The sequence below is a fragment of the Tamandua tetradactyla genome, chromosome 2 (assembly GCF_023851605.1).
Source record: "Tamandua tetradactyla isolate mTamTet1 chromosome 2, mTamTet1.pri, whole genome shotgun sequence".
Taxonomy (NCBI): Eukaryota; Metazoa; Chordata; class Mammalia; order Pilosa; family Myrmecophagidae; genus Tamandua; species Tamandua tetradactyla.
Window position 1 is genome coordinate 150,909,945 of NC_135328.1, and position 25,773 is coordinate 150,935,717.

General features: G+C 35.3%; 1 protein-coding gene across 13 annotated transcripts in view; it reads right to left on the bottom strand.

Moving 5' to 3' along the window:
- Nucleotides 1-25,773, bottom strand: part of SERAC1 (serine active site containing 1) — a 228,164-nt gene that overhangs the window by 86,581 nt on the left and 115,810 nt on the right. For 12 of the 13 annotated variants that reach the window (XR_013170847.1, XR_013170848.1, XM_077149372.1 and 9 more), the window contains 6 exons: nt 19,238-19,274; nt 17,030-17,166; nt 15,793-15,882; nt 14,470-14,601; nt 11,518-11,639; nt 1,804-1,932 (listed from right to left, as the gene is read on the bottom strand). Coding sequence is in view for 11 of the 13 variants with exons in the window: in XM_077149372.1 (XP_077005487.1) it covers nt 1,804-1,932; nt 11,518-11,639; nt 14,470-14,601; nt 15,793-15,882; nt 17,030-17,166; nt 19,238-19,274 (647 nt within the window). In the remaining 2 variants the exon portion in view is untranslated. The remainder of the gene's footprint in view (nt 1-1,803; nt 1,933-11,517; nt 11,640-14,469; nt 14,602-15,792; nt 15,883-17,029; nt 17,167-19,237; nt 19,275-25,773) is intronic. The other variant, XM_077149366.1, reaches the window with a different exon arrangement.

Below are 25,773 nucleotides of genomic sequence, written 5' to 3' on the forward strand. Positions count from 1 at the left end.
GCTCCGACTCAGGCTATGGTTTCCTTAAGTCTTCATACCCTCTGCTACTAAACAAACTTTACATCCTATAAATGTGCTGACTGGGGAGGTGATGAGACTCACAAACAAGGACCAGTTCATACCTTGATTTCAAATAGTCAAGGGTTTGGATTTACCATGGACTGGAAAGCCATTTGGAGGGATGTAAGAAGAGGAGAGACTGATCTAATTTGTATTTTAGGTATCATTCTAGCTGCTGCATGAAATGGAGAGACTACTGCAGCAGACCAGGGGACAATGCTGACTAGAACAGTAAGTCTTCTGGACCTTGCAAGTTGGGGAACTCAGCTTCCATTAACCCTTCCCACTACAAACATGTAGAAATGTTTGAAAAAATATAATAAAAATGATTGTAACACATAGCCAGCTTCAGAGAAAAGAATAAGAAATAAAGGGAAATCCTCTGGTGCTAGAATATATACAGTAAAAGTGTAAGAATACGGCTGGTGATATGAAAATGCCCAAAGGCCTCTAGGGGATGGGATTTTTACACTCATTCAAGAGATGTGATCTTGGGTCTCACACTTTGTGGGAGCTAGATTTGAGATCCCTATATAAAGTCAGGGGCCTGCAAAGCTAGTCCCCTCTCAATATAAGATAGTCCAGAATAACTCTGCCCACCAGCCCATGGAAGCAACAAGAAAGCGTATTTCTACTTGGACTTTAGTACAAAAAATGTCTTCTGTGAGAAATAAAAATCCAAAGAATATATCATAGACAGATATTAATGCACACTTCCTACATGCTACAGAAATCTCAAACTAAGAAATTACCATAAAAGATAATTCTATAACAGTGAAACTCCGAGGGTAGCAGCAGAAATAACCACAGAAATTGTTTTATAAGGACAAATTTAAAATCCACAGTGCTTGGGACTCCTAAAGAAAACAATCATTTCAACAGAAGACAAGCTCACAATAAAAATTTATAACTTACATAAAGACACAATCAACTGTGAGAGTCAATGACAGCACAAAAAGGAATAGTTAACCCCAATAAAATGAAATAATTTTAAAAAGACCTTAAAATTATTAAAGAAAAGAACCCAGGATGAAATATCAGGTGATTATAAATAAAGAGATGATGATGTAGGTTGGCTATAGTGAAGATGGTGAGACAAATGCATTCAAGGTGTTTTTTGAAGGAATAGCCCATAAAAACTGTTGATAAGTTAGACACAAAAGAAAGGAATAAAAAAAATTCCAAATCTTTAGCTTAAGCAACTAGGTAAATGGTATATCATTTACTGCTCTGAAAAAGACTAGAAGAGGAAGAACTTTGCAGAGCAAGGGGGGTCTGCCATGATAAATTTGTGCTCCCAATTATACTTCCTAGTAGAGACACCAACTAAGAGGCTGAATATTTAAAGCTAGACTTTACTTGAAACCACAGGCTAAAGATACTAATTTAGGTGTCATTTGCATATTGATGGTATTAAAAACCTTGTCAATTTTTATTTATTCATTCTTCAAGATGTAACTAAGGAGTTACATCTTGTAACTGTGAAGCTTAAATTACCTCCTTAAGCAGAGGTAAGGACTCTCACAGCAACTTGCTTCTCTTACACACTCTATTACTTTGTTAATATACCTATCTATCCATTATCCATAACCCCTGGTCCAGTGTGCAGGCACACAGCTGAAGTCAATATATTTATTTAGTTACTGAGCTGAACGACTATCCCAAGTTTCTTAGTGCTAGCCCCTGATATATCTTTAAAAGAGTAGGTATTCAAAAATATTTACTAAATAATAACGGTCTTACCTTCTGGGCAGCTAGACTCTGACTGCTTTCACTTAGGGCCAAAGATGTAAAATACCGGATACACTCATCTAGCTCTGTTTGAGGTAAAGAAGCTAGCAATTGTCTGAGTTCTTCTTCAATGGAGGAATCCTGAAATAAAAGGAAAACAAATTCTTCATAAATGATCTCAACAACTGAGTACAACAAAGAGCAGAAAAACAGGACTCATTCATAATCAGAGACATGTAAATTATTCTGTGGTTGGGAGAACGATGTCAGCAAGATGGCAGAGTAAAACCTCCAAATACAAGGCCCCCAAAGAAATATGAAATAAACAAGCAGAAACTATCAAAACCAATTTTCCCAGAACTCTAGAAAACAGACAAAGTTGTCCAGCAACCAAAGGACGGCTGAATAAAGAAAGAGGCAATCTAAAAACAATAGGAAAGCTGCATGGTGCTTGTACTTGCCCTGACCTCTCCCCTACCTGGCTCCACTGCCCCTATGGGATAGCAGCTGCACTCTCAGTGTGGGTCCTCATCCCAGATTCTGGAGGGAACAGAGCATACTTCGTTTGCAAATTAGGGTGCATATATGCCTGTACCAACCCATCTGGTGCCTACTTGAAAGAATGACTCCCAGACCTCACTGCTTTGCCTAACCTAGAACTCACCTGAGAGGGAGAAGTGGTATAGAGAAATAGCATGGAACCTGGTAAATAACAGGCACCTTGGGAGAAAGACTGTGGCTACAACATATAATTAAACACCTGAGGCCAGCATGAAACTGGAAAGAATTTTCTGCTATAATTAAAATATCCAGATGCATACATGCATAAAGGGGGATTTTTGAAAGCCAAGCAGATGTCAGAGAATGATATTTGCTCAAAAAAGACCTGAGAAGACCTTAAGTGTTCTCCTTAGGCTGAGATATATATATATATATATATATATATATATATATATATATATATATATATATATCACCTCATATAAGCTGGGCTAAGAGTTGAAGGAGAGCCTCAACACAGAGCTCTCCTTCAAAAGAAGGTGAGCTAGTCCTTGAAAAGACTAGAAGAGATTTTTCTTTGCTTTTTTTTTGTTATTTGTTTTTAATACTTATGAGCTGTTGGCATTCAAGGAAATACGCTGAAGTGTCACCTGATAACAGCAAAAGGAACAAAGACTTCATTGATCATACACAACAAGGAATACTGACTTTGCAACAGTTATCTGGAAACAGCACTGAACAAACAGACCATGATGTTCCTCAATCATCAAAAAATTAATCAACATTGGAGAGGGGGGAAATTTTGATTGCCAGAGTTAAAACATCAAAATATATACGTGCTTCGATTTCAACAAAAAATCACAAGACACAGAGAAAAACAAGAAAGCATAGCTCATACAAAGGAACAAAACAAGGTGACAGAAACCATCTTTGCTGAAGCTCAGTCACAGGGATTACTAATCAAATGTGCTAAGTCGATCCTTTGAAAAAAGGTGAATGAGGTAAGGGAAAGCACAGGCATAGAAACAAAAGAATTCAGGAACACAATACATGAACAAAAGGAGAACTTCAATAAAGAAAAATGTTTAAAAGGAACCAAATTCTAGATATGAAAAGTACAGTAAAAAATTCACTAGAAGGCTTGACAGATTTTAACAGGCAGAAGAAAGAATCAACAATTTGAAGATGAAAAACTGGAATTATTCAACTGAGCAACAGAAAGAAAAAGTAATGAGGACAAGTGAACATGGCCTAAGGGACCTGTGGGAAGCACACCAACATATGCATTATACAAGCCACAAAGGAAAAGAGAAAGAGAAGGAGGCAATCAGAAAATTTAAAGAAAAACAATAAAAAACTCCCTAAATTTGATGAAATACGTGCATATGCACATCCCCAAAGTTGGCAAACTCCAAACAGGAATAACTCAAAGAGATCCACACTGAGCCACATTATAGCTAAACTGTTGAATCACAAAGAGGTTGCTAAAAGCAACAAGAAAGAAGCAACTCATCACATACTATGGATCCTCAATAAGATTAAGTGCCAATATCTCATCAGAACCCATGGAGGCCAGAAGTCAGCGAGATGATATAGAAAGCGCTGAAAGAAAAAAAAACTGTTAACAAGAATTCCATATCAGGCAAAACTGTCTTTCAAACAGGAGGGAGAAATCCCAAGACATTTCTAAATAAACAAAAGCTGAGAGAGTTTGTTACCACTAGACCTGCTATATAAGAAATGTTAAAAGGAAGCCTTCAGGATGAATGGAAAGAACACTAGACAATGAACTGAAGCCCTCTGAAGAAATAAAAATCCACAATAAAAGTTAACTACATGGGAAAATATGAATGCCAGTAAACTGTATTTTTGGTTTATGATCTACTTTTTATCACATGGTCTAAAATTAAAATATGTAAAAATGACAATTCTGTTACTGAACACACAATACATAAAGATGTAATTTGTGAAAAGAAAAGGATGGACGGGTAGAAGTACAGAAACTACATATTCTATTGAGGTTGAGTTGGCATCAACTGAAACTAGATTTAGTGCTTTAATAAAAACAAACACCATGGTAAACACAAAGAAAATTTCTAACAATATACAGAAAAGGAAAAGCGAACAAAACCATTCACTATACAAGATCAATTATACACAAAAGAAAGCAGATACAGAGAAAATGAGGAACAAAAAAGTATAAGACATATAAAAAAAAAACAACAAATGGTGCAATGGCTGAAATAACTCCTTATTATAATTACTTTAAATGTAAATGGATTAAACAATCCAAACAATAGGGAGAGAATGGTAGAGTGGATAAAAGAAAAGCAGATCCAACTATACACAGTCTAAAAGAGACCTTAGATCCAAAGACACAAAAATAGTTTGAAAGTGAAAGGATGAAAAAAAATTCCATGCAAATAGTAACCAAAATAGAACTGGAGTGCCTATGCTAATATCAGGAAAAAAAAGGCTTTAAGTCAAAACAGTTATAAGAGGGAAAGGAAGACATTGTGTATTGATAAGGAGATCAATTCATCAAGAAGACAACAACTATAAGCATATAAACACTTAGCAACAAAGACCCAAAATATACGAAGTAAATACTGACAGAATTGAAGGCAAGAAACAGATAGATCTGTAATAATAGTGGAGACTTCAATACATCACTTTCAATAAATGGACAGAACATCTACACAGAAGATTAATAAAGAAACAACAGAGTACTTGAACAATACTATAAAACAACTAGCCCTAACAAATATATAATTATATATAATATACATTTTTCTCAAATTCACATGGTTCATTCTCTAGAATAGATCATACTTATGTTATAAAACAAGTCTTGATAAATTTGAAAAGGTTGAAATCATACAAGGATCTTCTCTGACCACAAAAAAATGAAGGTAAAATTCATAACCAAAGGAAAACTTGAAAACTCACAATTATGTGGAAATAACATTTACTTTAAAAAAGAAGAAAGATCTTAAGTCAGAAATTTAACCTCATAACTGAAGGCTCTAGAAAAGAAAGATCAAACTAAACCTAAAGTTGGCAAAAGGAAGTAAATAATAAAGATTAGAGAGAAATGAAATAGAAAACCAATTGAGAAAATCAACAATCCCAGAAGTGGGCTCTTTGAAAGAATCAATAAAATAGACAAAATGTTCTTGACTGACAAGGAGGAAAAAAAGTAAGAAAATGCAAATAACTGAACTCAGAAACTCAGAAATATAAGTGAGAGACATTACTACTGCTCTTACAGCTATAAAACGGACTCTAAGGCTGGGTCTAAGATAAATTAGAATGCATGGTAAAAGATGATAGCATTATTTACTCTAGACTTCAACTACTGTATGAGATCGAAGACAGAGGATTATTATGTCTAGAATCTATATTTTCTTTAACACATAATCTAAATCAACTTCTCTGGGTAGCTCATTTAAACACTCCAAACTCCTGGATTCCAGAATGGGAACAAGGCCTTGTAATTGTGTACAGCTTAATATAATATCAGGATACATCTCAGACTATGGTGGGTTGATAATAAAAAAGTATTGGTAGAGTCACTTGAGCATCTGAAGGGGGTGGGGAAAATATATTTATATATGGAATATTAAACTTTCCCATCTGGGAAACCCCAGGTACCCTCTCAAACACTGGGGACTCCCAAATAAATAGGCTAAGCTCTGGATTTTGAGACTTGCCCTTATGAAACTTATTTCTGTAAGGGAAAAGCTAAGACTACCGATAAAAAAGCATAGAGTTGCTTCCAGGAAGTCTCTTTGCTGCTCAGATGTGGCCTCTCTCTCTCTAAGCCCAACTCTGCAAGGAAAACTGATGCCCTCCCTACTACGCACACAAGCCATTCAAGGACAAAAATCTCCCTGACAACATGGGGCATGACTCCGGGAGATGATTCTGGCCCTGGCACCGTGGGATTGACAACACTTTCTGACCAAAAGGGGGAAGAGAAGTGTAATAAAATAAGGCATCGGTGGCCAAGAGAGAGCAAATGAAGTCAAGAGGTTATTCTGGAGGCTGGTTTTATACAGCTTTCAGTTAAGATAGTGCTAATTGCCATGGTTTGCCAACCCTAATCAACATCACTCCTGGTGACTTTTAAGAACACCTAGAGCTCGAAGTGAGACTCTATGAAGGTTTCATGCACTAGATTTGCTTTCCTGGAACATATCATTCTGGAGGGTTCATAGATCAGATAAATTCTGAAATTCAGAGGCACCAGCCTCTCCTGGATTACCAATTAATTAAATCACCCTATCCTTTAGTGTAGACACCTCTTCTCAACATGAAAAAGTCAGAACAGGCATTCCCCAAAGATTCCTATAGATTAGGAGAAGAATTAAAGGAGAAGAAGGAGAAAACGGGACTTAACAAACGAGTATGGTTGCTGAATCACTATATTAATATTCCTTCTAGCCTCTAATGTTTTGGAACAGCTAGAAGAAAAAAATCTGAGATGATGGAATGGTAGCCCATGAGAAACTATGAGCTCTGTTCTGTAACTACTTGTTGAAGTATGCTTTGGAAATTACTGCTTTTTTCTTTCTTTGCTTTGTATATATGTTATATTTTATAATAAAAATACATTTTCAAATGTAAGGGGATAAAGTAATGAAGATTAAATTTGTGATTAAATATAATAATAGCATTTTAAAAAGGACTATAAGAGAATACTATGAACTGTATGCCAATAAATTAGATAATCTAGATGAAATGGACAAATTCTTAAAAACACTCAAAATACCTAAACTGACACAAGAAGATATAGAAAATCTCAACAGACTATAATAAAGAGATTAAATCAGTAATCAATCCCTCCTAACAAATAAAATTCAGTTACAAATGGCTTCACCTGTGAATTTTACCCAACATTCAAACAAGAATTAACATCAAGCTTTCTACACACAAAAATCCTCCAAAAAATACTAGTTAATTGAATCCAATAGCATACTAAAAGGGTTAGACAGCTGATCAAGTGGAATTTATCTCAGGTATACAAGGGTGGTTCAACATAAGAAAATCAATATAATATACCACATTACAGAAAGGAAAAAAAACTACATATCAATAGATTCAGAAAAAGCATTTGACAAAATCCAACACTGAGAAAACTAGGAACAGAAGGGAACTTCCTCCATATGATAAAGTCCCTTCATGAAAAACCCACAGCCAACATCATATTCAATGGTGATACACTGAAAGCTTCCTCTCTAAGATCAGATGAATATCTATTTTTACCACTGCTATTCAACATTATACTGGGAATTTTTAGCCAGGGCAATTAAGCAAGAAAAAAGAAATAAAAGATATTCAAACAGGAAAAATAGTAAGTAAAACTATTGCTATTCGCAGATGACATGATTCTACATGCAGAAAATCCTAAAGAATCCACAGAAAAGTATTAGAAATAATAAACAAATCCAGCAACATTACAGGGAAGATCAACAGGCAAAAATCAGTTGTGTTTCTATATATCAGCAATGAACAACCCAAAATGGAAATCAAGAAAACAATTTTATGTACAAATTCATCTAAAAGAATTAAATATCTACTAATAAATTTAGTCAGGGAGGTGAAAGACTTGTACACTGAAAATTACAAAACACTGCTGAAAGAAATTAAAGACCTAAATGACAGGAAAGACAACTGCATCCATGGGCTGGAAAACAATATTACTAAGATGTCAATACAACCCAAAGCAAACTACAGAATCAATGAAATCCCTTTAAAAATCCCAGCAGCACCTTCCTTTTTTTTTTTTTTTAACTTTTTTATTGTATAGTATAACATATATGCAAAGCAAAGAAATAAAAAAAGCAACAGTTTTCAAAGCACTCTTCAACAAGCAGTTACAGGAAAGATCCCATAGTTTGTCATGGGCTAACATATGATCCTCTCAGATTTTTCCTTCTAGCTGCTCCAGAACATAGGAGGATAGAAGGCTTCAATATTTTTATCATCACAATCGACTTTTTTTTTCCTTTTTTGTGAAAAACAACATATATATGAAAAAGCAATAAATTTCAAAGCACAGAACAACCACAATTAGTTGTAAAACATATTTCAGAGTTTGACATGGGTTACATTGCTATAATTTTAGGTTTTTACTTCTAGCTGCTCGAAGATACTGGAGATTAAAAGAGATAATAGCACAGCATTCATATTTATTGTTGCATTTATATTTATTGGTTAAATCCTATCTTCACTGTTTAACTCCACCATCACCTTTGAACTTTCCTTTCCTCTCTCTAGGGGTGTTGGGCTATGACCATTCTAAATTTTCCATACTGGAAGTGTCTGTCACTAATATGGGGTAGGGAGATGGAACTATCTGATGTTCTAGAGAGGCTGGTCTAGGCTTTAGGACTTATCTGGACCAGGGACCCATCTGGAGGTTGTAAGTTTCTGGAAAGTTACTCTAGTGCATGGAACCTTTGTGGAATCTTATATATTGCCCTAGGTGTTCTTAGGATTGGCTAGAATGGTCCTGGTTGGGGGTTGGCAAGTTATAATAGGTATCAAGGTGTCACTGAAGCTTGCGTAAGAACAATCTCCAGAGTAGCCTCTTGACTCTATTTGAACTCTCTCAGCCACTGAAACTTTATTAGTTACACTTCTTTTCCCCTTCTTGGTCAGGTGGGATTGTTGATCCCACAGTGCAAGGGATGGATTCATCCTTGGGAGTCATGTCCCATGTGGTCAGGGAGATTTTCATCCCTAGATATTATGTCCCACATAGGGGGGACAGCAGCCCTCTTTTTGCAGAAATGGAAAAGCCAATGCTGAAATTCACATAGAATCACAAGGAGTCTCAAATAGCCAAAACCATCTTGAGAAAGAACAAAGGTGGAGGATTCAGTTACTGATTTCAAAACTTACTACAAACTACCATAATGAAAACAGTGTGGTACTGGCATAATGGCAGACATATAGACTAATTACATAGAATTAAGAGTCCAGAAATGGACCCTCACATTTAAGATCAAATGATTTTCAATAAGGCTGCCAAATACACTAATGGGGAAAGAATAGTCTCTTTAACAACTCATGCTGGGAAAAAACTGGTTGTTCCAACATGCAAAAAAATGAACACCTAACTTACATCATATATAAAAATTAACTCAAAATGGCTCAATTACCCAAGCATTATAGCTAAACCCATAAATCTCTTAGACCAAATACAGGGAGAAATTTTTATGACCTCGCATTTCACAATGATTTCTTAGATAAAATGATTTCTTAGATAAGATACCAAAATCATGAGCAACAAAAGAAAGAAAGAAAAACTGAACTTCATCCAAGTTAAAAACTTTTGTGCATCAAGGGCATTATCAAGAAAGGAAAAGGCAAACTAAAGAATGGAAAAAAATAGTTGCAAATTATGTATCTAATAAGGATTTAGTATCCAGAATATATAATAAAGAATTCCTACAATTCAACAACAAAAAGAGAAACAACCTAATTAACAAGTGGGCAAAAGACTTGAATAGACACTTCTCCAAAGAAGAGTGTACAAATGACCAATAAACAAATAAAAAGATGTTCAACATCATAAATCATCATGGAAATGCAAATAAAAACCACAATGAGATACTACTTCACATCCACCAGGACAGCTACTGTTAAAAAATAGAAAATAAGTGTTGGCTCAGATGAGGAAAAATTGGAATGCTTGTACAATGTAAAATGGTGTAGCTGCTGTGGAAAACAGTTTGACAGTTCCTCAGAAAGTTAAACATAACCATATGACCCAGCAATCACATTCCTAGGTATATATATCAAAAGAACTGAATACAGGGACTCAAATCAATACTTATACATCAATGTTCATGGCAGCATTAATCACAATAGCCAAGTGGTGGAAACAACCCAAGTGCCCATCAACAGATGAACAGATAAATAAAATGTAGTATATACAGACATTGGAGTATTATTCAGCTGCAAAGGGAATGAAGTTGTCAACAAGGATGAACTTTGAAAACATGTGAAGTGAAACAATCCAGACCCAAAGGACAAATATATGATTTCACTTATGTGAAATATGTGAAGTAAGTAAATTCATAAAACATGTAAAATAAGCAAAGAAAAAGATTAAGAGGTTACCTGGGGCCAGGGGGAGAGGTACTGGGGAGTTTGCTTAATGGGTATAAGTTTCTGTTTTGGGTGACAAAATGTTTTAGTAATGGATGGTGGTGATGGTAGCACAACACTGTGACTATAATTAATGCCACTAAATTTTACACTTACAAATGGTTAATATGTGAAATTTTGTTAATGTTTACACAATATTTTTTTTTAATGTAACCAAAGAATCAAAGTCAAAAAAAGAATTAGGAGAGCTAAGTTAGTTCTTTTTGTCTTGAAAACAGTCACCTACTCAGGTAAATAAAGAATTATTTAATTTTGAATTCTATACTTTTTTGTGTTTGCTACCTCAATCTGCAAGACCTGTTGCAAATTACAGCTATTGATTTTCATCTCACAGGCCACGTGACACCTTGACTCAAAATGAATTTTACACCCTTTTTATCTATAGCTATTAGTTTTTCAATCCAGAACTCATTACTACCTCATTTTCCCTATTAACTTACATCTAGCACATTCATTTTTCTATTTTTCAAAAACTGATTGCTAACAAAGAAGTTTCAAGATTTTCATTTTCTAGTCTAGGAAAGGAGCTCAGGAAACATGCTTTAATATCTGTAGCAGTGGTTCTCAACTGGGGGCTATTTTGCCTCCCAGGCAACTTTTAACAACATCTGGAGACATTTTTGGCTGTTACAATACTGGGTAGTGCTACAGGCATCTAATGAGTTAGAAGTCAGGGATGCAGTTAAACATCCTACAATGCACAGGACAGCCCTCCACAACTAAGAATTATTTGGTCCAAAATGTCAATAGTATCAATGTTGAGAAAACCTTAAAACAACTCATCGATTAATGTTCATATGCCATGAAGTTGCCCTATGGTAACATATAGACTCCCAGTCCCTAAAAGAGTAAAACAATATAAGAAGAATAGCACTCATTAAGGATGAAGAAATCTTTGTATGAAAACTACTGTCAGTTTTACATCCTAGTTTACCTGCTTGTAAAAAGTAGCCAACAGCTACTTTTTGAAAGTTGAGTTTGTACCCAAAGTGAAGGTGATCTGTTAAATTATTTTTCACCATTTGGATTATTTCATTTACTTACTTCTTTTAAAGATGGCAAAGGAGGTGGTGGGAGAAAAAAACGAAGATCACTGTCTTTGCTTCGTGCCAAACCGATGAGAGTTCTTGGATCAGAGGCTTGAGCGATTATCCTATACTGGTAATCTATTGAGGAAGTAGATTTGTTAACACCCAAATTACCTTATAATTGTTGCAAGGGTTACACGAACAAAATATATTTGAAAGCACTCTAAATGTGAAACTGCTACGTTTGTAATTCAAAACTTACCAAGTAATTTTTCATTACAATTATATTTATAAAATATGTAAGCTATTATTTATATAATACATAACATCTAAAATTTCAACAGTTGATTTTTACAATTCTCCCCAAAATATATCTGGATACCAGATCACAGTCTAAGCTTTTTAGAAAAAAATTAAGCTTCAAGGTGAAAACTGATGGGTCAGAACCAATTTCTCTGACTTTTTCCTTTTTAATCACTCCAGCTTTCAAAACATCACTACTCAAAGCACCTTAAGTTGCATTTAGGTGTTTATTATAGATAGAACTATTGTGCTTTTACATTCCACAAAGGCCATGAACATTCAGTTTCAGCTTCCAGATGGTAGTACTTCATAATTTAAACATTCCATTCTTTATGTACCAAAAACAAAATTCCATGCTTTAGCAACATCACTAAAGCAGATGTTCTTTTCAATGTCAGTTCCTAACCTGGATGCGAATTTCAGGATCAAGTGGGAAACTTTCTCAAAATCTACAAGTCAGGGCATTTCCCCTGATTTTTTTGATACAATGATGTCTATAATGGAGTCTTGAGATTCAAATTCTGAAAAAGGTTTTTATTTTAAGGCTCCACTAACATTTAGTAAACTCTAATAATTATAAATTACTATAATTATAATTACAGCTCAATTGATTTCTTTTATTGGAGTCAGAGATCTTATCCTGAGATTTAACTTTCTTTTTTTTTTTTTTTAGCATGGGCAGGCTCTGAGAATCGAACCCAGGTCTCTGGCATGGCAGGCGAGAATTCTGCCACTGAGTCACCGTTACACCACTCTTAACTTTCCTCTAAACACTATCATTTTGTATTTGCTTACCCTGTTTTTACAAGATGACTCTACCAACAAATTGTAGTTCAGTCCGTATAGTAATCAGAGCAGATCTGAGACCTTATTCATGTACTTTTACTACAAAACTATGTAGTTTTTAAATACTAAAACATGGTAAATAGCCCTAAAACACAAACACACACATAAATCAGGTACATTTCACTAATTATTAGAATTAAAGCCATGTAGACTGTCAAACTGAAAGCAAACATACATGGCACTCCAACCTACCCCTTCCCATCACCACTCAGAAGATAGATACCCAGGATTACCAATTATTAGCATTATGCTACATTTGTTATATTTATGTATCTATCATTTATCTTATTTATCATTCTATCTTTCTATCAATTCTAAACATTTAAAAGTAGGTTAGATGTCACACCAGAGACCAGGATTTGATTTCCGGTGCCTGTCCAGGCCAAAAAAAAAAGAAAAGAAAAAAAAGTAGGTTACACCATTCCTGCCAACCCTAAAGGATACCTAGGGCTTTATCTGAGATTCTACAAAGGTTTCATGTGCTATGATTATTTCCCAGAAACCTACAACCTCCAGATGGGTTCCTAGGACAGATAAGTCCTATTACCAGAAAGGCAAGCCTCTCCAGAACATCAACTGGTTTTATCCCCCATCCCATATCACTGACAGCCTCTTCCAACATTAAAAAGTAAGAATGGGCATAGCCCAAATATCCCTAAAGATTGGAAGAAAGATCAGAGGAGAAGGTGGAGTTGTGATAAAGAACACAGGATTTTACAAATGAGCATGAATGCTGAATCATTATATTGGTACCTCTTTTAGTCTCCAGTGTCCTAGAACAGCTAGAAGGAAAAACCTAAAATTGTGGAATTGTAACCCATACCAAACTCTGAAATCTGTTCTACAACTAATTGTTGCAGTGTGTTTTGAAATATATTGCTTTTTTGTATGCATGTTACTTTTCATAACTTAAAAAAGAGTAGGTTACAAAGCAACCCAAGTGTCCATCAACTGGTGAACAGATAAACAAAATTTGGTAATACATACAATGGCATATTATTCAGCCATAAAGAAGAATGAAGTTCTGATACATGTAACAACATGGATGAACCTGGATTGAGTAAAATAAGCCAGACACAAAAGGAAAAATATCATATGATATCACTGATATGAAATAATCAAAATAAATAAACTCATAGAGGCAGAATCTAGAACACAGGTTACAAGGGGACAGGGTGAGTTTAGGGAATGGGAAGTCAAGGCTTAAAATGTATGGAGTTCCTATTTGGAATAACAGAAATGTTTAGGTAATGAATGGTGATTATGGCAGCACAATATTGTGAACATAATGTACAGCACTGAAAAAATACCTGAATGTGATTAAAACGGGAAGTGTTAGATTGTATATATGGTAATAGAATAAATTTTTTAAAAAATCCATGGAACTACACTATACAAACAAGCAACCCTAAAATAAACCATGGACTTTAATTAATAGTACAATTATAAAAACGTGGTATCATCAATTGTAACAAATGTTCCACACCAGTGCAAGGTGCTAGTGGTGGGGTGGTGAATGGGTGAATGGGAATCCTATTTTTTATGCATGATTGTTATGCATGCCCTGTAAACCCACAAATTCTATAGTAATAAAAAAAAAAGACATACATTGTCTTCCTCTAATACCTAACAGTTTCAAGTACTGGCGCTTCTTCTTTAAATTTGTGGGGAAAAAAAATCTTTATATAAATATATGACAATTTATTTATATATATACATATAAAACAATTGCCTCAATTGTTTTCCTTCCTTAATCTCTCATTCCCTTTCTTCTATATCAGAAGCCAGAAGCTAGCTGAGTTCCAGGTGGTGTCATTACCGTGCCAGTGGTGGCTCTCGGACATCTCCTGCACAGCCTGCAACCGCGCTGCCTCATCTTCGGATTTGCTCTTCCTCAACAGCAGCCACACAGAACATTCATGATCATCTACATCAACTGTACTAAAAGTGTCTTAGAAAGAAAACAAGACAGTGTGAACAGTTAAGACAACATTTTTATTTATGCGTTTATTTAAGGATGGTAAGATGGTAATTTATAAGTATATGATATCTGCAATAGGAGAGTTAAATCTATTTATAGGTATTGTTCATGACTGATATGCTTGTTCTCAGTTCTGTCATATTGTCATTATGTCAAAATATAATATTGTTTTATTATGCATGTGTGCCTTATGTTTATGTACTATGTCCTCTCTTTATCCACCCCAAACAATTTATTATAAAAAATATCAAACAATGGAAGAATTTAAAGAACAATACAATAAACATCCATATGCCTAAAACATCTAGATTCAATACCTGTTATTACTATGCAATATCTGCTTTATCTATAACCATGTGTGTGTGTTTTGTTTGTTGTTAAACTATTTGAAAGGAAGTTGCAGACATATGATGTTTCATGGTTCAGCCTGCATTCTCCTACATAACCACGATGACATTATCGCAGTTAAGAACACTAATAAAAATCTGAAATCATCTAATAGCCAATTCAACTACACATTAAGATTTCCCCAATTGTCTCAAAACAATTATCTATTTATTTATTTTTTTACATGGGCAGGCACCAGGAATTGAACCCGGGTCCTCTGGCATAGCAGGCAAGCATTCTTGCCTGCTGAGCCACCGTGGCCTGCCCTCAAAACATATTTAGAATTGTTTTTTAAACCAGGATTTGACTATGTCTCTTTAGTCTCTTTTAGTCTAGAAAGTTTACCCAACCTTTTCTTTTTCATCACGCCAACTTTGAAAAGAGTTAGCAGGCCTGCTGTTTTATAACTAGTCCCACATTGTGGACTTGTCTGATTGTAAAATCTACACTTTTGATAGAATATTCATTCTCATTACAAAAAAACCATGGGAGTGATTTTCTAAGAAGTTAAAGATTTTGAAATCTTATCAAGAGAATAAGCTATTTTTAGTCTTGATACTCACCTACAACTTTATTCATAAAGATGAGAGGAAAAAGATTGTTCAAAGAATTGAGCACTTAAAATTAAATACCACCTGAGTGACCAACATTACTCAATTTTCTATAGATATAATAAACATTAGCATAAGAAATGGGAAAAATATCTCAGGTTGACCATCAAACAACGTTCAGATTACTGATAACAGGATTCCAAGTAAAAAATATGGTACTTACCAGCAAATGGACTCCATAATATCTTGGCTGATGTTGCCAATACTTTTCTTACTGCTTTGTGAAGTTCTTTTCTTGCCTGGTAGGTAATTCCTAACATGATTATAAACTTAAATGAAACCAAGTATGTACTCTTAATGCTATGCTCCAATGCTTCAAAGAAAAATGTATAAACTAAACTCCCAAATTTTTTTCCCAAAGAAAATATAAAATAGCACCTTTCCTCTATTTTATTGTCAATATCAATGCAATTAAAACAATTAGGGGAACACAGAACTATAGACCCTTAAATAAGATCTCTCTCCAAGTCAGGGAAAAAGTAAAAACTAAAACATAACAAAACGAAAACACTAATTAAAACTAATAAAATTATTATATAGAATTAGCTGTATTCAGGAAAACATCCTTCAAAAATAGCTAATCTCTAACTGAAATTTGGAGATATCTTACAAAGATTAAGCCTCGGTATATAGGTAAATCATACCAAAAAAAGTGATCCATGAAACTGAAATTATAACACATCATGAAAGCATGCTCAAGTACAGGAAACTGAGATAACAATCAATGCAAGTAGGAGAGAGTGGTGACAGACCGATCACAGATCGGGGAGCAGCACAAAAATGCCCCCTCCGGGAAGGTCATGTGCTGACAGGCGTGACTCTTCTGGTTGACAAGGCAGGCGCAGGCACATACAGTGACTCACCAGGCTACCTAGAGCTTGATACATACATATGCCTCTGCTCTAAAACCAAGATAACCAGAAGCAGAATGCCTTACTGGCAAAGACAGGCTTTCCGACCTTTGTGGCAGATTCTTCCCTCTGTAAACAGGTAAGTATTCTATTTATCAATCAGCCTCATCACTTCAGTTCGCACGAACAAATTCCATAAGACAGAAATATCTCTAAGCTAAAGGACAAAACTGTGTTTTGTACTTGGCAAACTAAGGGTCTGTCTCTGAATTGAAGATCCTCATTAAGGGGTGGAATTCCAGGTTTGAACTAAAACAGGAGTCTGGTTTTCACTCCCTTTCACCACAGGAGAGCTGCAAACTTGGGCAGATATGGAAATTCAAAATTTGGTCTTCTATTCATTTTTTAGGAGCTTGGTTCTCACAGGGTTTCATGATTCTTAGAGTTAATGAACCTACTTTATTAATGTTATGTTTTAAAGATTCCTTTTTAAATTCAACAACTAGCTTCCATTTTTTACAAAGATGAGATTACTTTGCCATAACTTACCGAGATTTTCTCCTTTATCTAAAGAAATTGTGTTCACATATATATACGACTTCATTTTTTCTCTTTCTACCACTTGAGTATCTAATGTCAATGACTTCTTCAGGGCCAGAATTTCATATGTAAGAAATAAAGAACTTCTTAAAAAGAAACAAAAAATTAATTATCAATATATGATCTAAATGTAACACAAGAACTACTCCTTTTTATTAAGCTTTTCCTAATGAACTTTTTCTTTCTTTACTGGGAAATATGACATACATACAGAAACATGCATATGATACACATATACACAAATTCACTTTAATTAGTAATAATAGTCACATAACCATAGCCCTATCTTTCCTGATTATTATCATTCTCTCATCTCTATAGGCCCTTATTATTCTGACTTTTATGATATGTCCCTGCTTTTCTTTATAGTTTTTCCACCTATATATATATCCTTAAACCAAAGAGTTTAGTTTTGTCTATATGTGAACTTCATACTGATTGGATGATACTCTATGCATTATTCTGTTCAGTCTTATGTTTGTGAGATTCATCCATGCTGTTGCATGTACTTGTAGTACATACATTTATATTTTTATATGGGATATGATTCACCGATTGAAGGAATATACCACAATTTATTGGTTCACTTTGCCAGAGATGGGCATATAGTAAATACCCAGCATAAGGCTATCACACACAATGCTGTTATCAGTTTATGCACCAACACTGTGCTCCTGTGGACACGCTTCTCCAGCACACATACACAAGTACAACTGCATGCCTCCTGACAGGCTACATACTGTTCAACGTTACTAGATAATGGTGAACTGTGTTTTCAAAAAGATGATACCAATTTATACTCAAGTCAACTTTTAAATGTAAAATATAATGTTATTTATTGTGTGCCTCAAAGGGAGGATTTCTTTCCTAATCAGACTAAGCTATAATCGCTTCCTAAATCAAGACAAATGCTGCCTTCTGTATGAATTTAGAGCTTAGTAACGTCAGTTACTGCCTGACCTTCGATTTCCACACCAAAGCAAGCAAGATAAAAAGAGCAATGTTGGAGCATTTTTATCATGTTTTCCAGGAAACACAAAATTCTTTACCAAGAACTATATGATTACTTTTCACTCTATTCCTGAGTAAAACTGTGAGCTAGACAAAGAAAACTCCTTAAAGAGTATACATTTACATTTATCCTTTGCCCAAAATGAGTCATAAGGACAAATCATCTGAAGGTATTGCCTTACGTTACAATGCCATGGAGAAATGTATTTCCTTTATCATCTTAGCATCTAAAAGTTGACTTTATATTTATACTAGTGAAAAAAGTATTAACAAACACAGTACAGTAGTATTATACATAATACTAAATATACATAAAATTATGTATAATTTATTACACATAAATTTAACAAATGTTTTTCACCCTTCCCCTCTGACAACCCCTTCTCCCCCAAAAAAAGAAAGGAAAGAGAATGACAACAATTTAGGAAAGAGGGCCACTCAATTCTTTAAGTGTGTGCCTCTGAAAGAGCATGTGATAGAAGCGTGAATCTCAATTTCCATGTGTGATTGCTTTATGGTGATTTAAGAGATTTTCAAAATGATTTTGACTATGCTCAGTTTTTACCTTCTCTACTAGCTTTAAATCTAATACAACTAGAAAAAAATTAAAAGAATACATAGGAGTGCACAACAGTGAACCCTATTGTAAAGAATGGACTATAGTTACTAGTATATAATAATAAAAATGTTCTTTCAAGAATTGTAACAACTATACAACATTAATGCAAGGTGTTAATAACAGAGTGGTATATGGGAACTCTGTATTGTATGCATGATTTTTCTGTGAACCTACAACTTCTCTAATAAAAAATGAAAAGAATCTAATACCAGACACTATTCCACTGTGATGATTTTAAATGTGAAGAAGCTAATTACTGGATGACTGCTATGTATGTCCTCTAGCAACTGCACAAGATAGGTAGAGTCCCCATTATATACTTACTCAGGAAAAAACAGTTTCTATTAGAAAAGTAAATAAAATTGACTACAATAACACTTAAGGGTTAGAACTAGCAATCAAATCCATCTGTCTAATTCCACAACCTACACCCTTTTTACTACTCGATACTACCTGTAAATCACTTCCAATGAAATTCCAAACAGTAGTGTAATGAAGACAACTAATAATGCACAGCTGACACTTACCCTAGAATAAGTGATCCAGTAAACTTTATTATATTACCTTCAAAAAGAAAGAAAAAATCAATGTGATGAAATTAATTTTTAAAAGTTTGACAGAAAATTGGCATAGTGTAACTATTTATATCATATATAACTGATAAAGTCATTCATATTTTTCTATGAATATAATGAGTTGTTATTAGCACATGGCTTCCTATCCCCAGACACAAACAGCCTAATCAATAAGCACTGGCTACTTTATAGTTATAATTTATACATAATATTAATCTGTAGTTACAGCATTTCATATTCATTCTCCCCTTCTTCCACCTCCGATTCTGCCACCCTCCCCCCCACCCCCAGCAAATCTCCTGAGACCCTCATCCCTGTTCCACCAATGATATGCCAGGACCACATGCTTCACTGAATCCTATGTGTAGGAAGCTAACTTCCCTTCTGACTCCTTCTGTAGTTTATGACCAGTTAATAAGCAACAGGGAGAATCCTCTCTTGCACTACCAGGTTTCTACTAAAGGATTATGTTTGCCCAGTACCAAGTGAGGACATGAATTGACTTTTACCAAAGAATTATGTTATAGTTAGTGGTTAATACCATATGTAGATAAATTCATTTTAAATATAGGCAGCATTCTACAAGTTTATGTTTATTTGGCACTTGGAAAGTATTTTTTTTTTTTTTTTTTTAGGTGAAGCATATTCCATGTGATAATTTTTTTTTTATTTTTATTTTTATTAACGGAAAAAAAAAAAAGAAATTAACACAACATTTAGAAATCATACCATTCTACATATGCACTCAGTAATTCTTAACATCATCACATAGACGCATGATCATTGTTTCTTAGTACATTTGCATCAGTTTAGAGGAACTAGCAACACAACAGAAAAAGATATAAAATGTTAATATAAAGAAAAGAAATAAAAGTAGTAGTAATAGTAAAAAACAACAACAACAAACAAACCAACAAGCAAACAAAAACAAAAAAAACCCTATAGCTCAGATGCAGCTTCATTCAGTATTTTAACATGATTACTTTACAATTAGGTATTATTGTGCTGTCCATTTTTGAGTTTTTGTATCTAGTCCTGTTGCACAGTCTGTATCCCTTCAGCTTCAATTACCCATTGTCTTACCCTGTTTCTAACTCCTGCTGAACTCTGTTACCAATGACATATTTCAAGTTTATTCTCGAATGTCCGTTCACATCAGTGGGACCATACAGTATTTGTCCTTTAGTTTTTGGCTGGATTCACTCAGCATAATATTCTCTAGGTCCATCCATGTTATTACATGGTTCATAAGTTTATCTTGTCTTAAAGCTGCATAATATTCCATCGTATGTATATACCACAGTTTGTTTAGCCACTCTTCTGTTGATGGAGATTTTGGCTGTTTCCATCTCTTTGCAATTGTAAATAACGCTGCTATAAACATTGGTGTGCAAATGTTCGTTTGTGTCTTTGCCCTTAAGTCCTTTGAGTAGATACCTAGCAATGGTATTGCTGGGTCGTATGGCAATTCTATATTCAGCTTTTTGAGGAACCGCCAAACTGCCTTCCACAGTGGTTGCACCCTTTGACATTCCCACCAACAGTGGATAAGTGTGCCTCTTTCTCCGCATCCTCTCCAGCACTTGTCATTTTCTGTTTTGTTGATAATGGCCATTCTGGTGGGTGTGAGATGATATCTCATTGTGGTTTTGATTTGCATTTCTCTAATGGCCAGGGACATTGAGCATCTCTTCATGTGCCTCTTGGCCATCCGTATTTCCTCTTCTGAGAGGTGTCTGTTTAAGTCTTTTTCCCATTTTGTAATTGGGTTGGCTGTCTTTTTGTTGTTGAGTTGAATAATCTCTTTATAAATTCAGGATACTAGACCTTTATCTGATATGTCGTTTCCAAATATTGTCTCCCATTGTGTAGGCTGTCTTTCTACTTTCTTGATGAAGTTCTCTGATGCACAAAAGTGTTTAATTTTGAGGAGCTCCCATTTATTTATTTCCTTCTTCAGTGTTCTTGCTTTAGGTTTAAGGTCCATAAAACCACCTCCAGTTGTAAGATCCATAAGATATCTCCCAACATTTTCCTCTATCTGTTTTATGGTCTTAGACCTAATGTTTAGATCTTTGATCCATTTTGAGTTAACTTTTGTAAAGGGTGTGAGAGATGGGTCTTTTTTCACTCTTTTGCATATGGATATCCAGTTCTCTAGGCACCATTTATTGAAGAGACTGCTCTGTCCCAGGTGAGTTGGCTTGACTGCCTTATCAAAGATCAAATGTCCATAGATGAGAGGGTCTATATCTGAGCACTCTATTCGATTCCATTGGTCGATATATCTATCTTTATGCCAATACCATGCTGTTTTGACCACTGTGGCTTCATAATATGCCTTAAAGTCAGGTAGCGTGAGACCTCCAGCTTCGTTTTTTTTCCTCAAGATGTTTTTAGCAATTCGGGGCACCCTGCCCTTCCAGATAAATTTGCTTATTGGTTTTTCTATTTCTGAAAAATAAGTTGTTGGGATTTTGATTGGTATTGCATTGAATCTGTAAATCAATTTAGGTAGGATTGACATCTTAACTATATTTAGTCTTCCAATCCATGAACACGGTATGCCCTTCCATCTATTTAGGTCTTCTGTGATTTCTTTTAACAGTTTTTTGTAGTTTTCTTTATATAGGTTTTTTGTCTCTTTGGTTAAATTTATTCCTAGGTATTTTATTCTTTTAGTTGCGATTGTAAATGGGATTCGTTTCTTGATTTCCGCCTCAGCTTGTTCATTACTAGTGTATAGAAAAGCTACAGATTTTTGAATGTTGATCTTGTAGCCTGCTACTTTGCTGTACTCATTTATTAGCTCTAGTAATTTTGGTGTGGATTTTTCTGGGTTTTCTACATATAGTATCATATCGTCTGCAAACAGTGATAGTTTTACTTCTTCCTTTCCAATTTTGATGCCTTGTATTTCTTTTTCTTGCCTAATTGCTCTGGCTAGAACTTCCAACACAATGTTGAATAATAGTGGTGATAGTGGACATCCTTGTCTTGTTCCTGATCTTAGGGGGAAAGTTTTCAATTTTTCCCCATTGAGGATGATATTAGCTGTGGGTTTTTCATATATTCCCTCTATCATTTTAAGGAAGTTCCCTTGTATTCCTATCTTTTGAAGTGTTTTCAACAGGAAAGGATGTTGAATCTTGTCAAATGCCTTCTCTGCATCAATTGAGATGATCATGTGATTTTTCTGCTTTGATTTGTTGATATGGTGTATTACATTAATTGATTTTCTTATGTTGAACCATCCTTGCATACCTGGGATGAATCCTACTTGGTCATGATGTATAATTCTTTTAATGTGTTGTTGGATACGATTTGCTAGAATTTTATTGAGGATTTTTGCATCTGTATTCATTAGAGAGATTGGTCTGTAGTTTTCTTTTTTTGTAATATCTTTGCCTGGTTTTGGTATGAGGGTGATGTTGGCTTCATAGAATGAATTAGGTAGTTTTCCCTCCACTTCGATTATGTTGAAGAGTTTGAGGAGAGTAGGTACTAATTCTTTCTGGAATGTTTGATAGAATTCACATGTGAAGCCGTCTGGTCCTGGACTTTTCTTTTTAGGGAGCTTTTGAATAACTAATTCAATCTCTTTACTTGTGATTGGTTTGTTGAGGTCGTCTATTTCTTCTTGAGTCAAAGTTGGTTGTTCATGTCTTTCCAGGAACCTGTCCATTTCTTCTAAATTGTTGTATTTATTAGCGTAAAGTTGTTCATAGTATCCTGTTATTACCTCCTTTATTTCTGTGAGGTCAGTAGTTATGTCTCCTCTTTCATTTCTAATCTTATTTATTTGCATCCTCTCTCTTCTTCTTTTTGTCAATCTTGCTAAGGGCCCATCAATCTTGTTGATTTTCTCATAGAACCAACTTCTGGTCTTATTGATTTTCTCTATTGTTTTCATGTTTTCAATTTCATTTATTTCTGCTCTAATCTTTGTTATTTCTTTCCTTTTGCTTGCTTTGGGGTTAGTTTGCTGTTCTTTCTCCAGTTCTTCCAAGTGGACAGTTAATTCCTGCATTTTTGCCTTTTCTTCTTTTCTGATAAAGGCATTTAGGGCAATAAATTTCCCTCTTAGCACTGCTTTTGCTGCGTCCCATAAGTTTTGATATGTTGTATCTTCATTTTCATTTGCCTCTAGGTATTTACTAATTTCTCTTGCAATTTCTTCTTTGACCCACTTGTTGTTTAAGAGTGTGTTGTTGAGCCTCCATGTATTTATGAATTTTCTGGCCCTCCGCCTATTATTGATTTCCAACTTCATTCCTTTATGATCCGAGAAAGTGTTGTGTATGATTTCAATCTTTTTAAATTTGTTAAGACTTGCTTTGTGACCCAGCATATGGTCTATCTTTGAGAATGATCCATGAGCACTTGAAAAAAAGGTGTATCCTGCTGTTGTGGGATGTAATGTCCTATAAATGTCTGTTAAGTCAAGTTCATTTATAGTAATATTCAGGTTCTCTATTTCTTTATTGATCCTCTGTGTAGATGTTCTGTCCATTGATGAGAGTGGTGAATTGAAGTCTCCAACTATTATGGTATATGTGTCTATTTCCCTCTTCATTGTTTGCAGTGTATTCCTCACGTATTTTGGGGCATTCTGGTTCGGTGCATAAATATTTATGATTGTTATGTCTTCTTGCTTAATTGTTCCTTTTAATAGTATATAGTGTCCTTCTTTGTCTCTTTTAACTGTTTTACATTTGAAGTCTAATTTGTTGGATATTAGTATAGCCACTCCTGCTCTTTTCTGGTTGTTGTTTGCATGAAATATCTTTTCCCAACCTTTCACTTTCAACCTATATTTATCTTTGGGTCTAAGATGTGTTTCCTGTAGACAGCATATAGAAGGATCCTGTTTTTTAATCCATTCTGCCAGTCTATGTCTTTTAATTGGGGAATTCAGTCCATTGACATTTAGAGTTATTACTGTTTGGATAATATTTTCCTCTACCATTTTGCCTTTTGTATTATATATATCATATCTGACTTTCCTTCTTTCTACACTTTTCTCCATGTCTCTCTCTTCTGTCTTTTTGTATCTGACTCTAGTGCTTCCTTTAGTATTTCTTGCAGAGCTGGTCTCTTGGTCACAAATTCTCTTAGTGACTTTTTGTCTGAGAATGTTTTAATTTCTCCCTCATTTTTGAAGGACAATTTTGCTGGATATAGGAGTCTTGGCTGGCAGTTTTTCTCTTTTAGTAACTTAAATATATCATCCCACTGTCTTCTAGCTTCCATGGTTTCTGCTGAGAAATCTACACATAGTCTTATTGGGTTTCCCTTGTATGTGACGGATTGTTTTTCTCTCGCTGCCTTCAAGATCCTCTCTTTCTCTTTGGCCTCTGACATTCTAACTAGTAAGTGTCTTGGGGAATGCCTATTTGTGTCTAATCTCTTTGGGGTGCGCTGCACTTCTTGGATCTGTAATTTTAGGTCTTTCATAAGAGTTGGGAAATTTTCAGTGATAATTTCTTCCATTAGTTTTTCTCCTCCTTTTCCCTTCTCTTCTCCTTCTGGGATACCCACTACACGTATATTTGTACGGTTCACATTGTCCTTGAGTTCCCTGATACCTTGTTCAAATTTTTCCATTCTTTTCCGGATAGTTTCTGTTTCTTTTTGGAATTCAGATGTTTCATCCTCCAAATCACTAATTCTATCTTCTGTTTCTTTAAATCTGTCATTGTAGGTATCCATTGTTTTTTCCATCTTTTCTACTTTATCTTTCACTTCCATAAGTTCTGTGATTTGTTTTTTCAGTTTTTCTATTTCTTCTTTATGTTCAACCCATGTCTTCTTCATGTCCTCCCTCAATTTATCGATTTCATTTTTGAAGAGGTTTTCCATTTCTGTTCGTATATTCAGCATTAGTTGTCTCAGCTCTTGTATCTCATTTGAACTATTGGTTTGTTCGTTTGACTGGGCCATATGTTCAATTTTCTGAGCGTGATCCGTTATCTTCTGCTGGCGTCTGGGCATTTAGTCAGATTTCCCCGGGTGTTCGACCCCACAGCTTGAAAGATTTTTCTGCGCAATCTCTGGGTTCTGTTCTTCCTATCCTGCCCAGTAGGTGGCGCTCGTGGCACACGCCTGTCTGTGGGTTCCACCAGCGAAAGTTGCTGTGGGTCCCTCAACTCTGGAAAACTCTCGCCGTAGGGGAGGTTCGGCAACCGAAGCATCTTGGAAGAATGCCAGCCGGCCCGGGGTTCCAAACGCGGGGAGGGCCACCGGCCGTCGCAGCACAGGAGAGCGTTCGGCCAAATTAGCCAGTCGGCCCGGGGCACCAAGCGTGGCGGGAGGGCGCCAGCTGTCGCAGCCCGGTAGAGTACACTGTTCCCAGCCGACGGGGGAGTCACGTGTTTGGAAGGGATCCCCCGGTCACTGTTCTCCGCAGTCTGGGGATTTCCGACCCAACTATCTCAGTTGTTCCGGGGGGCCTCGTGTGGTGGGGGCACCAGTCGCCGCGGCCTAAG